The 16,461-nt window shown below is 44.2% G+C and overlaps 1 protein-coding gene across 2 annotated transcripts in view; it reads left to right on the top strand.

Moving 5' to 3' along the window:
- Nucleotides 1-16,461, top strand: part of LOC126260023 (proton-coupled amino acid transporter 1-like) — a 447,322-nt gene that overhangs the window by 401,062 nt on the left and 29,799 nt on the right. For both annotated transcript variants that reach the window (XM_049957187.1, XM_049957188.1), the window contains one exon: nt 4,381-4,656. In XM_049957187.1, coding sequence (XP_049813144.1) covers nt 4,381-4,656 — 276 coding nt within the window. The remainder of the gene's footprint in view (nt 1-4,380; nt 4,657-16,461) is intronic.

Raw genomic sequence — 16,461 nt, forward strand, 5'->3', positions numbered from 1 at the left:
GGTATTGGCAGAAGTAAAGCTGTGAGTTCCGGGCGTGAGTCGTGCTTCGGTAGCTCAGATGGTAGAGCACTTGCCCGCGAAAGGCAAAGGTCCCGAGTTCGAGTCTCGGTCGGGCACACAGTTTTAATCTGCCAGGAAGTTTCATATCAGCGCACACTCCGCTGCAGAGTGAAAATCTCATTCTTGCAGTTATTGTTGGATCCCAAGAATGCAGATGTTTTACAAACAGGCGTGAGATTAATGTTACATCACTCACATGGTACCTTCGGCATAAAAAAAGGCCTTCTTCATAACGTAAATTTGAGAAAGACATAAGAGACAAAAACGTTTTCCTAAATGGAACACTGGCTTGGTATATTCGACCGCAAATCAAATACAGTATGTAAACAGAGCGATATCCGCCCCACATTAATCGTAACCACAAACTTCACTCTGCTGTTCATTTGACATCAGTGCGTAAGAAACTCCCTATTCCAATATGACTCATCAAGTATTTAGTTGCATAAAATATTACCTTGAGTTCTACAGTACTTACATGGAGAAAAGCTGTACATAATTTTGGTTATAACTTCAATAATACAAACGCGTAACTCTTTCATACTTACCTCTCTCTCTCTCTCTCTCTCTCTCTCTCTCTTTCTCAACATAATGCAATGCAGCCACGCTCATCACCACACCAAATCACACACAGCCAAAGCACACCTTCTTCGTTCAATAACAGTCTCCAACAGAACAGACGTGAATAAGAAAGTCCGTTCAAAAATTCACAAGCCATGTGGAGTGTCTCAGCGTCGTCGTTTCTCATTGGCCAACGCCAATGATTTTAGACAGAGAAACTGGCGTAGCAGACGCAACAGTGAACATACGTAAGTCGATCGGTGGGCACAGATATGACAGCAAAGAGTAGAAGACAAGTAATAAACGTAATACTCAGAAACTGGCAAATATAGGAGGCAACTTTCACCTTTAATGAACTGAAGATGAGGAGGATATTGTCCTTGCTAAGACTTATTTTTTCTCTAAATTGAAAGACTACTGGATTGGTACGAATTCTGTAGTAATAGGGAATGCCGCGGATCATACTAGCCTCTCCGCACCTGTCTAGTGATCACTGACCAGTTACATCTCACAACTAATGTAGTATGTGCCATGAAAACGCATTAGTTAAGAAGACTGAGGTAAACAAACTGTCTATATTGGGTAATGAATGACGTTGTCATGCAGAAGTAATATTTCACCAAGCTGATAGTTTTATTTTCACAGATTTTCCATTTTTGAAGGCCCTTGGGCACCCTTTTCCATTACCCTACATAGCCCACAGCCGATTTTTACATACAATGAAACCAAACTGGGCAGTAGCACAAGAAAAATTTTAAATGTTTAAAACAGTGCCAAATAAAAGCCACTCCACTGAGGCCACACCACCCTGTCATTCTTGCAGAGTGCGATCAAAAAATCACCCCAGTTTTTGTTAAAGTTGTTGCTAGTAAGATGAATTTCCGTTGCTTCTCTCATAACAGAGTACTAGAATGACACTCTGTGGACAATTCTTCATGAGGTACAAAAATTTGTTTCTGCAACAACTGGATAAGACATAGAAAAAATGAGAGTAACATCAATTGTATCGAAACAGTGAAATATACAATCCAAATAAAATGCACATGTTATAATTTTAGGTCTACAATAGACAAATGATTGTAAACTTCACACCGAGGTGACGAAAGTCGGTGCATTGGCGGAGCTGTCATTTTCACTCAAGTGATTCTTGTAAAAAGATTTCCGACGTGATTATGGCCGCACGACGAAAATGAACAGACTTGGAGCGCGGAGTGGTAGTTGGAACTAGACACGTGGGACATTCCATCTCAAGGAATTCAATATTTCGAGAGCCACTGTGTCAAGAGTGTGCTGAGAATATGGAATTTCAGGTATACTTCTCACCACGGACAACGCGGTGGCCAACGGCCTTCACTTAACGATCGAGAACAGCAACGTTTGCGTAGAGCTGGCAGTGCTAACAGACCAACAACACTGAGTGAAATGACCGCATAAATCAACGTCGGACGTACGACGAATGTATCCGTTAGGATGGTGAGGCGAAATTTGGCGTTAATAGGCTATGGAAGCAGACAACAGACGCGAATAACTTTGCTAACAGCACGACATCATGCAGCTCCTCTTCTGGGTTCTTGTCCATATTGGATGGATCCTAGGCTACAGAAAAACCGTGGGCTGGTCACATGAAGCACGATTTCAGGTAGTAAGACCATATAGTAAGGCAAGAGCGTGGCGCAGACATAAGTTGTCAACAAGGCACTGTGCAAGCTCGTGGGAGCTATGTTTACATGGAATGGGCTGGGTCCTCTTGTCCAACTGAACCGATCGTTGTCTGGAAATGATTATGTTCGGCTACGTGGAGCCCATCTGCAGCCATTCATGGACTTCAGGCTTCCAAACAAAGATGTCTTGTCAGTGGGCCACAATTGTTTACGATTGCTTTGAAGAACATGCTGGACAATTCAAGCGCGTGGTTTGGCCATCAAGATCGCGCGACACGAGTCCCACCGAACATTTGTGGAATACAATCGAGAGGACAGTTCGTGCACAAAATCCGTGCACTCCGAATAGTGTCGCAATCATGGAAAGCTATAGAGACAGCGTGGCTCAATATTTCTGCAGCGGGCTTCCGACGATTTCTTGAGTCCATACCATGTCAAGCTGCTGCACTATGTAGGGAAAAAGGAGGTCCGACACGATATTAGGAGGTATACCATGACTTTTGTCACATCAGTTTATACACTACTGGCCTTTAAAACTGCTACACCAAGAAGAAATGCAGATGATAAACGGGTATTCATTGGACAAATATATTATACTAGAACTGAAATGTGAATACATTTTCACGCAATTTGGGTGCATAGATCCTGAGAAATCAGTACCCAGAACAACCACCTCTGGCCGTAATAACGGCATTGATACGCCTGGGCATTGAGTCAGACAGAGCTTGGATGGCGTGTACAGGTACAGCTGCCCATGCAGCTTCAACACGATACCACTGTTCATCAAGAGTAGTGACTGGCGTATTGTGACGAGGCAGTTGCTCGGCCACCATTGACCAGACGTTTTCAATTGGTGAGAGATCTGGAGAATGTGCTGGCCAGGGCAGCAGTCGAACATTTTCTGTATCCAGAAAGATCCGTACAGGACCTGCAACATGCGGTCGTGCATTATCCTGCTGAAATGTAGGGTTTCGCAGGGATCGAATGAAGGGTAGAGCCACGGGTCGTAACACATCTGAAATGTAACGTCCTCTGTTAAAAGTGCCATCAATGCGAACAAGAGGTGACCGAGACGTGTAACCAATGGCACCCCATACCATCACGCCGGGTGATACGCCAGTATGGCGATGACGAATACACGCTTCCTATGTGCGTTCACCGCGATGTCGCCAAACACGGATGCGACCATCATGATGATGTAAACAGAACCTGGATTCATCCGAAAAAATGACGTTTTGCCATTCGTGCACCCAGGTTCGTCGTCGAGTACACCATCGCAGGCGCTCCTGTCTGTAATGCAGCGGCAAGGGTAACCGCAGCCACTGTCTCCGAGCTGATAGTCCATGCTGCTGCAAACGTCGTCGAACTGTTCGTGCAGATGGTTGTTGTCTTGCAAACGTCCCCATCTGTTGACTCAGGGATCGAGACGTGGCTCCACGATCCGTTACAGCCATGCGGATAAGATGCCTGTCATCTCGACTGCTAGTGATACGAGGCCGTTGGGATCCAGCACGGCATTCCGTATTACCCTCCTGAACCCACCGATTGCATATTCTGCTAACAGTCATTGGATCTCGAGCAAAGCGAGCAGCAATGTCGTGATACGATAAATCGCAACCGCGATAGGCCACAATCCGACCTTTATCAAAGTCGGAAACGTGATGGTTCGCAATTCTCCTCACATCGTTTCACCAGGCAACGCCGGTCAACTGCTGTTTGTGTACGAGAAATCGGTTGGAAACTTTCCTCATGTCAGCACATTGTAGGTGTCGCCACCGGCGCCAACCTTGTGTGAATGCTCTGAAAAGCTAATCATTTGCATATCACAGCATCTTCTTCCTGTCGGTTAAATTTCGCGTCTGTAGCACTCTTCGTGGTGTAGCAATTTTAATGGCCAGTAGTGTATTATACCTCACAGGAATAAAATCTGACCCACAGAACATGACACATTGGTGTCGAAACATGTCTGGGTAAATAATAAGTGTTCGCATAAAGCAGATTTTGAACACAAACCCAAACGAAGTATACAAGTTTGCATGAACTACTTGTGGTCAATGGATAGAGGTAAGGCGCCCAGTTTGACGAGAGGCTTCGTGCACAGGTGGCGGACCAGTACGGGGCGTACCTGGACTCGCACCTGCACATGGCGCTGGCGTTCGTGCCGATCCTGCTGAGCTGCTGGATCCGGTCGCTCAAGTTCCTGGTGCCGGTGTCGTTGCTGGCCAACGTGCTCACCGTGGCCGGCCTCATCGCGACGCTGTACTGCCTGTCCCTCGACCTGCCCAGCCCCTCGGAGCGGCAACTCGCCGTCTTCAGCTGGTCGCAGCTGCCGCTCTTCATCGGCACCGCCATCTACGCCTTTGAAGGGATTGGTCTCGTAAGTAACGACATAACCTGTTAAATCGTTCCCCCCCTGCAAGCTTTAAGACCAAAGAAGAGTTTTTACAGACTAACAATACGGCGACAGATCACTGCTGACGATCATTTCATTACAAAGTAAGAATGCACACAGTGCAGCGATTTCGCTCGTTCCAAGAGATTAAAAGAACACCCACTGGTGTCCTCGTCCCACTGGTCTCCTTGATAAGGTTCAGATGATCTGTAACACAAAGCGGTTATTACAGTACTGGGCAAAAGTTTTCGAACGCATTTCACAACTATGGATTTGTAGTTAAATCAGGGATTAGGTTTCGAATGTTCTATCTTGCATGACTATCAAGAGCTTTGATGGAAACCCAGTTCTAAGCAAAGAAGGGAAAGCAGAAGGGTGGAAGGAGTATATAGAGCGTCTATACGAGGGCGATGTACTTGAGGACAGTATTATGGAAACGGAAGAGGATGTAGATGAAAAGGAAATGGGAGATATGATACTGCGTGAAGAGTTTGACAGAGCACTGAAAGACCTGAGTCCAAACAAGGCCCCGGGAGTAGACAACATTCCATTAGAACTACTGACAGCCTTGGGTGAGCCAGTCCTGACAAAACTCTACCATCTGGTGAGCAAGATGCATGACACAGGCGAAATACCCTCAGACGTCAAGAAGAATATGATAATTCCAATCCCAAAGAAAGCAGGTGTTGACAGATCTGAAAATTACCGAACTATCTGTTTAATAAGTCACGGCTACAAAATACTAACGCGAATTCTTTACAGACGAATGGAAAAACTTATAGAAGCCGACCTCGGGGAAGATCAGTTTGGATTCCGTAGAAATGTTGGAACACGTGAGGCAGTACAGACCCTACGACTTATCTTAGAAGAAAGATTAAGGAAAGGCAAACCAACGTTTATAGCATTTGTAGACTTAGAGAAAGCTTTTGACAATGTTGACTGGAATACTCTCTTTCAAATTCTAAAGGTGGCAGGGGACAATACAGGGAGCGAAAGGCTATTTACAATTTGTACAGGAACCAGATGGCAGTTATAAGAGTCGAGGGGCATGAAAGGGAAGCAGCGGTTGGGAAGGGATTGAGACAGGGTTGTAGCCTCCCCCTGATGCTATTCAATCTGTATATTGAGCCAGCAGTAAAGGAAACGAAAGAAAAGTTCGGAGTAGGTATTAAAATCCATGGAGAAGAAATAAAAACTTTGAGGTTCGCCGATGACATTGTAATTCTGTCAGAGACAGCAAAGGACTTGGAAGAGCAGTTGAACTGAATGGACAGTGTCTTGGAAGGAGGGTATAAGATGAACATCAACAAAAGCAAAACGAGGATAATGGGATGTAATCGAATTAAGTCGGGTGATGCTGAGGGAATTAGATTAGGAAATGAGACACTTAAAATAGTAAAGTAGTTTTGCTATTTGGGGAGCAAAATAACTGATGATGGTCGAAGTAGAGAGGATATAAAATGTAGACTGGCAATGGCAAGGAAAGCGTTTCTGAAGAAGAGAAATTTGTTAACATCGAGTATAGCTTTAAGTGTCAGGAAGTCGTTTCTGAAAGTATTTGTATGGAGTGTAGCCATGTATGGAAGTGAAACATGGACGATAAATAGTTTAGACAAGAAGAGAATAGAAGCTTTCGAAATGTGGTGCTACAGAAGAATGCTGAAGATTAGATGGGTAGATCACATAACTAATGAGGAGGTATTGAATAGAACTGGGGAGAAGAGGAGTTTGTGGCACAACTTGACTAGAAGAAGGGATCGGTTGGTAGGACATGTTCTGAGACATCGAGGGATCACCAATTTAGTATTGGACGGCAGCGCGGAGGGTAAAAATCATAGAGATGAATACATTAAGCAGATTCAGAGGGATGTAGGCTGCTGTAGGTACTGGGAGATGAAGAGGCTTGCACAGGATAGAGTAGCATGGAGAGCTGCAATTGACCAGTCTCAGGACTGAAGACCACAACAACAACGTCATAACCCCGTCCCGATAATAAAACTCGTACAAGCAAGTAAAGACACAGCGCCTGTGTTGTGTATTCGACTGGTTGTTTGCATAGAGGGGCGCTGAAGATTACCAACAACACCGACGTGCCTTTACCTAAGACGGTTCTATTTAGATAAGCCTCATTCCTGTTTGTGTAGCAACCAGTTAGCATTAGTTTACTGTCCATTGTGTGCATCTACCAGCGTGTTTGTATACCTGACTAGGTTCACACTAGATCACCTCATACTGGGAGAGAAGGAGAATACTGCAATGGAAAAACGTATTGTTTGGTGTCACCGCCAGACACCACACTTGCTAGGTGGTAGCCTTTAAATCGGCCGCGGTCCGTTAGTATACGTCGGACCCGCGTGTCGCCACTATCAGTGATTGCAGACCGAGCGCCGCCACACGGCAGGTCTAGTCTAGAGAGACTCCCTAGCGCTCCCCCCAGTTGTACAGCTGACTTTGCTAGCGATGGTTCACTGACTACAGACGCTCTCATTTGCAGAGACGACAGTTTAGCATAGCCTTCAGCTACGTCATTTGCTACGACCTAGCAAGGTGCCATATTCTTCAAGAATGTATTCTGAACTGATAATATTGTGAATCATGTACCGTCAAGAGCGACGTTCATCATTAATGGATTAAAGTTAAGTATCAAACTAGTTATGTCCGCTTTCTGAATTCTAATTCCTTGTCATGTTCCAGACCTCACGTCAGTATAGTTCTTCCCTCCTCACGCCAGCCTGCGTGAGCTAAATCGCGTGCATTTCGGCCTCCACTAGTAACACAGTGTTGGCTCTTCAGCCAACACAACATATTGTAATTGTAGCTGTGCGTCAGTAAGTAATAGGGACAACAGCAACAAAAGTTGACGTAGCCTAGTCAACAGTGATGTATACATTGAAGCGGTTAAAGAAAACCGGTGCCAATGCCGCGATCTGGAAGACCCCAACTAACACCATACAAGGAATATGTGTTCATTTGTGTATAGAGTAAACATCAGAGGACTCTTACTGCACCTGAAATTGACGAAAAAGTAAATAGTACCCGAACTGCTCCAATTTCACCCTCTGCTGTGCAACTCCATCTATGTGAACAAGTGAGGCGTAGCGCCGTATACCGATACTGCCTTGGAGGCGGTTAAGTGGGAGATGTGTCTCAGAGCTGGATAGTGACAGATGGTGACGCGAGACTAGACGCGCACGTAGTTTATGTATCAGCCGATAGAGGACAGTATTGGATAGGGGACTGTGATTTAGTTTCGATTGTGCCCACTAGAGTGCACTAAAGTAATAGAATGTTTTTCATAAACTGTTCTAGTATATTCATAAAGTGTTATTATGTCTTTTTGTGTATGTAAAATGTTATAAATGTGTTTTAGCAGTATGAATGATGCGTGAGTGTGGTTTAAGGTTAATATGAAGATAATTGTTTAACGAGTTATGTAGTGGGATTTAGTGTGGGAACATTGCGAAGAAGTATGGATGTGGACAAAGGGGATTTTTGTAAATTAGATTTGTAAAGTAAGTTTATGGTAAAGGGAAAGTTAATTCAGGTATAAATAACAATAGTATATAACTTTATGCATAAACAAAACTTCAGCATATCAGATAATTACGTCGATAAAAAGTGCAATCGTTAGGTTTACTATTTTGCGATTGATTATTGATGAAAAGCGCGAACTGACGCGGAAGAATGTTGTTTTGCTATTGGCTGTTGAGTAAACTGACCAATGGTAAAGCAATATTCTTCGCGCGCCTTTCTCTGCTGGTAGAGAAAACTTTGAGTATTCCAAAGAGGAGTCGGAGCCTAGCCATGAAACAGTTCGGACGTGTCTAGTAGTAGTTCCGATGGAAATGGTAAGTTGCCGGATCTAGCAGTGTTTCATACATCAAAAGTGTTGTAAAGTGACGGCATAATTATTCCGATGGGTCTGTAGAAATTTCGGAATTTTTAAGTGAATCTTGTGACGAGAAAAGACATAAATTCCGCGTGGCGTATTGAGCAGGCCGGTGGCTAAAAACTGTTACTGCATTAGGTACCGACAGACTTAATATTTGGCATTCTCAATCAAAAACAATCCATATTTTTGTAGCTATTAAGTTTTCGGAAAATGCAACACCATAAACTTGCTAACGTGAGTAAAACGGACTGTGAGTGACTGTGTTAAGATTAACACGGGCTTGGCAGTGATACTTGTTCACCTGAGTTTCAGAATATATTAAGGACAAAATTTCCAACCTTCCATTTCGTGTGAAAACTTTCTCCCGAAACGTAGATTAGTGACTTTAACTGCAGCCTGGTTCACGTCGAAGCAAAGTAGGTTTCACTCGTCTTCCCTACTGATGATCTGCTGAGACAATGTTCACAGGTAGATGCAGGTCCGTCGTAAAGGGACAGAAAGAACCGCGCCGCCGCACAAGTTTTCAAGGGGCGCACAGCAGACAGAAACCTTTATTATGCAAAAAAAAATGAGGGGAAAAGATTGCAGTGGGCATAACAACGTAAAAACTGGAGCGGGAAGTAATGGTCCAATATGTTATTCACGGCTGAAACTAGGTTTCAAATATTTGGAAGCAATCGTCGAATGTTTGTTCGTCAACTTCGTGGAGGACGTATGAAGAGTCAGCGTGTGACGTCAGCGTTGAAGCGTGGTGGAGCGTCGGTCATGGTGTGGGTATGTGTCTTGGGTGATAAAGTCGGTGGTCTAGTAAGACTTAATGGAACATTAAAGACAGAAGGATATCACAAGATACTGATCAAAAATCCAATTCCATGTGGCAAAAGTTGTTCTGCAGCACGACAGTGATCCCAGACATGCTTCTAAATTGTGCAGAAGTTATGGTAACATAAAAGAGAAATGTGGGGAACTGAAGAATTTGGCTAAGTCAGTCACCATCGGATTCTTATGGGATGGATTATACACGGAGGTCAGAAAACTGAGGTCATCTCATGTCGAAGATCTATAGACTACTTCCTGGCAGATTAAAACTGTGCGCCGGACCGAGACTCGAACTCGGGACCTTTGCCATTCGCGGGCAAGTGCTCCTTTCTTTCAGGAGTGCTAGTTCTGCAAGGTTTGCAGGAGAGCTTCTGTAAAGTTTGGAAGGTAGGAGACGAGGTACTGGCAGAAGTAAAGCTGTGAGGACGGGGCGTGAGTCGTGCTTGGGTAGCTCGGTCGGTAGAGCACTAGCCCGCGAAAGGCAAAGGTCCTGAGTTCGAGTCTCGGTCCGGCACACAGTTTTAATCTGCCAGGAAGTTTCATATCAGCGCACACTCCGCTGCAGAGTGAAAATCTCATTCTATCTATAGACTAAATTACAGACGTGCTGGACTGTAATAGCTCCAAAAACGCTACAATATTTTATCTCCAGAATAGCAAGAGTTTGCAGCTGTTCTGCGGGCAAAGGGTGGATACTTTGGTGAGGCTAAAATCTAAACCATTTTATATTGTACTTAATGATAGAGAGAGAAAATATTTATATTTATTTTCTTGTTCTGTATAGTTTGTACGATGTATTTCTACGTTGAATGAAGTATACAGCCTTTATCTTGGGTGACAGGAATCTTTAGACCGGTAGTGCAGATGTGACGTAATTATCCCATAGTCGTAGGAAGAGTTAGCTGTTGCCAGAATGACATTTTCATTCTTCAGCTGAGTAAACACGCTTTCACAACCTAAAACCAAGACTCCACTGCACAGTGAAATATTCATCCAACCCATAAGTTGTAGCTAATCAGGACAGCTTCTGTGTAATTTGGTGAACAACAGAGAGATACTGTAAGAATTGAGGCTTTGAGGAAGGGGCGTATAAGAATGTTTTCCGAAAAATTACAGCAGCAGACTTCATTTTGTAGAATTAAGATGCGTTCAAAGACAAAGTGAAACCACCAGTTACAGCTTCCATTTCACATTAAAGGCAGACACTACGATAACGTCGTTACTATTCTCTCCATTTGTCCGTGATACGAGGGCAACGTGTAACCGAACTTTCAAAGCGACGATTGCCTGACTACGATTTAATCAGAGGGAACTCTCGGTAGTACGTTCATCACCCTCGTCTGAGTCCTAATGCTAGCTGAAACTGTGACACTATTGTTGAAATCTTAATCACCTGTTCCTCAATGACTCATCTCAGCGACTCACCAGAACGCTATATGAACTTGTTACTAAAGTTATGAAATTCGTTTATGCCCTCCCCCTCCCCCCCCCCCCAACTTGCAACTAATTTATGCGAGTTCAACAGAAAGACGTATATATGTTTAGTGGAGTCTTTTACCTTGTAAGAATGGATTTTGCGCTGTTTTGATGTTTTATTTTATGTGCTTAATACGTCGTAATTTCGCAGTGATAGGTATGAATGTATTATGTGTCCCAAGGTCAAATTAAAATAAAAAAATAAAAGAGACAACGAATTGATTTACCCCCAAACGGAAACTGGTGATGAGGTTAGTTAATATGTCTAGAGGCATCCGAGAAATTGTTACTGTGGCGATAGAAAAAATGTCCCTAACATCCTACACCAGGGCTTCCCAACCTGTGGTCCGCGGTAAAGGGGTCCGCCGGCTGATTCTAGGGGGTCCGCGGCTACCTTCCACCAAATCGTGTAAAATACTGAGTAAATTTATTGAATAAAAATGTGAAAATCAAATTCAACACTTCTTTTTTCGTGTGAAAAACGTGTACTTTTACTTCAGGTCGTATCCCCAAGCAGCCTTTGCGGTTCCTAAGTGAGAACGTATACACAGTTTAGTGCCGGAGAATGCGGCTTTTCTGATCGACTGTTTAGCAACAATACGGGGGTCGTTCGTGCGCCGGCTTACGGCGCTAGATGCGCTGAAACCTTTTACGCATGCGCGGAGCGAGCTTTGTCGACCAATCACAGCGCTCGCTGGCACGTATGCTGCCCCAGGCATCATTAAATGTCAAACTTGCTTTGTCAGTGCACTACCTATTTCATAAGTCGATTTTGACCAGTTTATTACTTCTAACATGGATCGATGGCTGAAGTCAGGATCATTGAAGAAGGGTGCAGTTTCTACATCGCCTTCACAACAAGGGAAGTTTCCAGTTGAAATTAATGAGGAGGGAGGACGACCAAAGGAAGACTTTACATACATTTGAACATTTTTCTTCGGATTTCACGAAAAAGCACACACACACACACGACTGTTACGAAATATGGATGCTCCTTACACAACAGCAGCCAAATAGTGGAAATGAACAGACCATAAGCGGCAGCTTTTCAACAGCAAACAGTTTGGACGTGACGTTGATTGCTCTAGGAGAAAGACAGCTCCATCATGTGAAATTTCAATTACCAAGTAACTTTAATCAGGCTATAGTGTGTTGAACAAAGGGAGTAAATCCACTAGTAAGTGTCTGGATACAGTGGGAATTCAAATTGGATCGTTAATTTCAAGTTGTTTTCATTCATCTCTAAACCAAAGACTATTGATACTTCAGGGGGGAGGGGGCCTCATTGGGAACATGGCACTTGCATTAAGAAGCTTTCAGTTCCCATGGGTTTCGGTCTGAAATTTAAAGTTACTGTGCTCTTGACTGGCTAGGGGTCCGCCATGGATTTTCGACTGAAGAAGGGGGTTCCGCCAGCTGAAAAGGTTGGGAATCCCTGCCCTACACCAAAGTACATAAAAAATGATTACATGATTTTTCACTAAATTTTATGAGTAGAAGCAGGTCAGTAAAGAAAAATACAGAAAGCCGAGTCATTTAAAGTGGCAGGCGGACTGCTAAACTGAAGTGTTTAGTTTTTGATTCTGGCTGATAAGGGAGAACGTGATGCAGCTTATTTCAGAAATAACTCCAGCTGAGATTCTCTCTCGTCAAGACTGCGTTGCTTCATAGCGCAAGCGTTGCAGCAGATGCGTGCAAATATTTGTGTGGCTTCACGTTTTTCTGTGGCTTTACCATCATAATTACGCTCTAACGATCCATCTCTTGTCTCACTTTACGAGACACATGTATAATAGTCTCACTGCAAACTAACTTGAACTAAATTCTCATACCTTGAACACGAGATACAATTTTTAAAATCCCAGATCGTTCTAAGACGAATCTCTCACACATTTCCACCGGTTTCGCCGGCTAGTGGTTAGCGCACTGCGACGTGGGTTTCAAATTTTCGTACTGATGCTCTGATTTCGGCTTTCCCAAATCGATGAAGGTGAATGTTGGGATAGTTCCTCTGACAAACACATGGCCAATTTCCTTCCTTGCTGCTGAGCTATCAGAGCTTGTGCGCCGTATCTTATGATCGTGTCTTCGACAGGACGTAAACCCCTAATCTTCCCCACTTCCTTTACACATTCCCATAACTATCGTACACAAACTTCTTGATGCCTTTCTTGTTGTTTTTGCTTCTTGTTATTTTATCGGCAACAATTATTGCGACAAGTGCGTGAAGCAACCGGAAAACCTAATAGAACGCCACAACGACAATTCAGATAGACAGATACATAAATGACACAAATGCTGCCCGAAGAATAGAAGAGGTTCTTACGACACTTGGCATCTGTTATATTACACCATTCGCTGTATAAGAACGGTTCGTAATTCCAACCAGTGATACGAAACGACTTATTTTGTCTCTGTGAGTATTTTCGTGTATATTTGTCTAACACGCGTCGTCCGTGTATCCCGTGTGTTATTGGTGTTCATATCTTTTCCGATGACTTCGATGCATCATCGCTTTGCTCTTCCCCAACACTGCTTCCCCTCGTTCTCGATCTGTTTTTATCCCAATAGTGTAATCCGCCCTTGAAAGAGGTCTCTTATAAATCCCTCGTCTAATTCTCGAGACCCTTACACAGTTGGATTTCCATGAGAGGCATAGAAGATTCATAAACTATTTGACCAAAGGAATACGGGTACCCCTATGTAATGGGGAATTAACCAATAGGTGTTACATGTATAGTGTAAAGCGAGGCGGAAAGTATTTTGTTGCCAGTAGAGAAGCATAAAGGCAAAATGTATCGGTCGGGAGAGCTTAGTGACTTCCAGCACGTGGATTAGTCATTCAGTGTCACCTGAATAATAAATCCATCAGGGATATTCCAACCCTTCTAAAGCTGCCCAAGTCAGTGTTGACGATGTGATCGTGGAAGGGAAATGCGAAGGAACGATCAGAGCTTAATCGAGACCGGGCAGACGTCATGTACTGGAAAACAGGGACTGTCGATCATTAAAGAGGATGCTTGCAAAAAATCTCATGAAATCAGTGGACGGAATCACTAGTGATTTTCAGAATACCACCAGCTAGCGCAATTAATGTGTGTCGGAAGTTAAAAAGAATGGGGTTCAATCGTCGCGCCGTTACTCATAAGCCACACATTTCTAAAGTCAGAGCAGACTGATGCTTGAGGTGATGTAAAGAGCGACGCTACAGGACATTAGACGATTGGAAATGAGAGATCTGGAGTGATGAGTCACCCTGTACCCTGCGCCAATCTCATGGAAGGGTTTAGATGTACAGAATGCCTGGAGAACATTACCTGCCACCATGTGTGGTGTCAGCAATGAAGTACAGAGAAGGTGCTGTTACAGTATGGGTGTGTTTTTCGTGGGTAGGCTATGGTCCTCCTATTGCGCTTAAGAAAATGCTAAACGCGGAAGTATATGAACCCATTTTACAGCATTATTTACTGCACACAGTAGAGGAACAGTTCGGAGACGATAAGTATTTGTTTCAGCATGACAATGGCCCCTGTAATAAAGCAGCATCATAAGGCAACGATTTGTGGACAGTAACATTTTTGGAATGGACTGGCCTCCCCACAGTCGCAAACTGAACCCTGCGGAACGTCTTTGGGATGAGTAAGAAAATATACTACTGGCCATTAAAATTGCTACACCAAGAAGAAATGCAGATGAGAAACGGGTATTCATTGGACAAATATATTATACTAGAACTGACATGTGATTACATTTTCACCCAACTTGGGTGCATAGATCCTGAGAAATCAGTATCCAGAAAAACCACTTCTGACCGTAATAACGGCCTTGATACGCCTGGGCATTGAGTCAAACAGAGCTTGGTACAGGTACAGGTACAGCTACCCATGCAGCTTCAACACGATACCACAGTTCATCAAGAGTAGTGACTGGCGTACTGTGACGAGCCAGTTGCTCAGCCACCATTGACCAGACGTTTTCAACTGGTGACAGATCTGGAGAATGTGCTGGCCAGGGCAGCAGTCGAACATTTTCTGTACCCAGAAATGCCCCTACAGGACCTGTAACATGCGTTCGTGCATTATCCTGCTGAAGTGTAGAGTTTCGCAGGGATCGAATGAAGGGTAGAGCCACGGGTCGTAACACATATGAAATGTAACGTCCACTGTTCAAAGTGTCGTCAATGCGAACAAGAGGTGACCGAGACGTGTAACCAATGGCACCCCATACCATCACGCCGGGTGATACGCCAGTATGGCGATGACGAATACACGCTTCCAATGTGCATTCACCGCGATGTCGCCAAACACGGATGCGACCATCATGATGCAGTAAACAGAACCTGGATTCATCCGAAAAAATGAAGTTTTGCCATTCGTGCACCCAGGTTCGTCGTTGAGTACACCATCGCAGGCGCTCCTGTCTGTGATGCAGCGTCAAGGGTAACCGCCGCCATGCGCTCCGAGCTGATAGTCCGTGCTGCTGCAAACGTCGTCGAACTGTTCGTGCAGATGGTTGTTGTCTTGCAAACGTTCCCATGTGTTGACTCAGGGATCGAGACTTGGCTGCACGATCCGTTGCAGCCATGCGGATAAGACGCCTGTCATCTCGACTGCTAGTGATACGAGGCCGTTGGGATCCAGCACGGCGTTACGTATTACCCTCCTGAACCCACCTATTCCATATTCTGCTAACAGTCATTGGATACGACCAACGCGAGCAGCAATGTCGCGATACGATAAACCGCAATCGCGATAGGCTACAATCCGACCTTTATCAAAGCCGGGAACGTGATGGTGCGCATTTCTCCTCCTTACACGAGGCATCACAACAATGTTTCACCAGGCAACGCCGGTCAACTGCTGTTTGTGTATGAGACATCGGTTGGAAACTTTCGTCATGTCAGCACGTTGTAGGTGTCGCCATCGGCGCCAACCTTGTGTGAATGTTCTGAAAAGCTAATCATTTGCATATCACAGCATCTTCTTCCTGTCGGTTTCGTGGTCTAGCAACTTTAATGGCCAGTGGTGTAGATTTCGCTCCATACTCCAGCGTCCAGCGTCACTTACTTTCCCAGTTTCGGCTTTTATGGAAGAATGGTCATCCATTCCTCCAGAGACATTCAGGCAGCTCGTTTAAATTATTCCCAACAGTTTAAGCCCTCATAAAGGTGAAGGGTGGACACAAAATATATTAATGTCCAGTGATAGATGTCTGGATAGTTTTGATCAGATAGTGTACATCTCGGTTCGATAATGGTCACGACTGAAATCAGAGATATTCTGATTTATGCGAAAAGTGGTCGTCAAATAATTTCAGCGCATATCATCCGCAAATAGAGTAGGTAGGGTGAAAAGGGATTCTGGTTCACTAAGTACTTTCGGGTACACAGTGCAACCATTTGGCGTGAAAATCTGTCCCAGCGTACGTGAAGCATAGTACCTGTGTCTGAAAGTAAAGCTGTCATCATTCCGAAAGTTTGTTTGAAGACAATAATGGTTTAGTACAGATTGTCCTGTTGGATATGGTATGTCTTTGCCTTTCCGCCACCCTCAAACTGACTTACCGAGCCAGTTATAGGGGCGCCTAAAACTATTCGTGGACTC

The sequence above is a fragment of the Schistocerca nitens genome, chromosome 5, assembly GCF_023898315.1.
Source record: "Schistocerca nitens isolate TAMUIC-IGC-003100 chromosome 5, iqSchNite1.1, whole genome shotgun sequence".
In the NCBI taxonomy this organism is placed as follows: Eukaryota; Metazoa; Arthropoda; class Insecta; order Orthoptera; family Acrididae; genus Schistocerca; species Schistocerca nitens.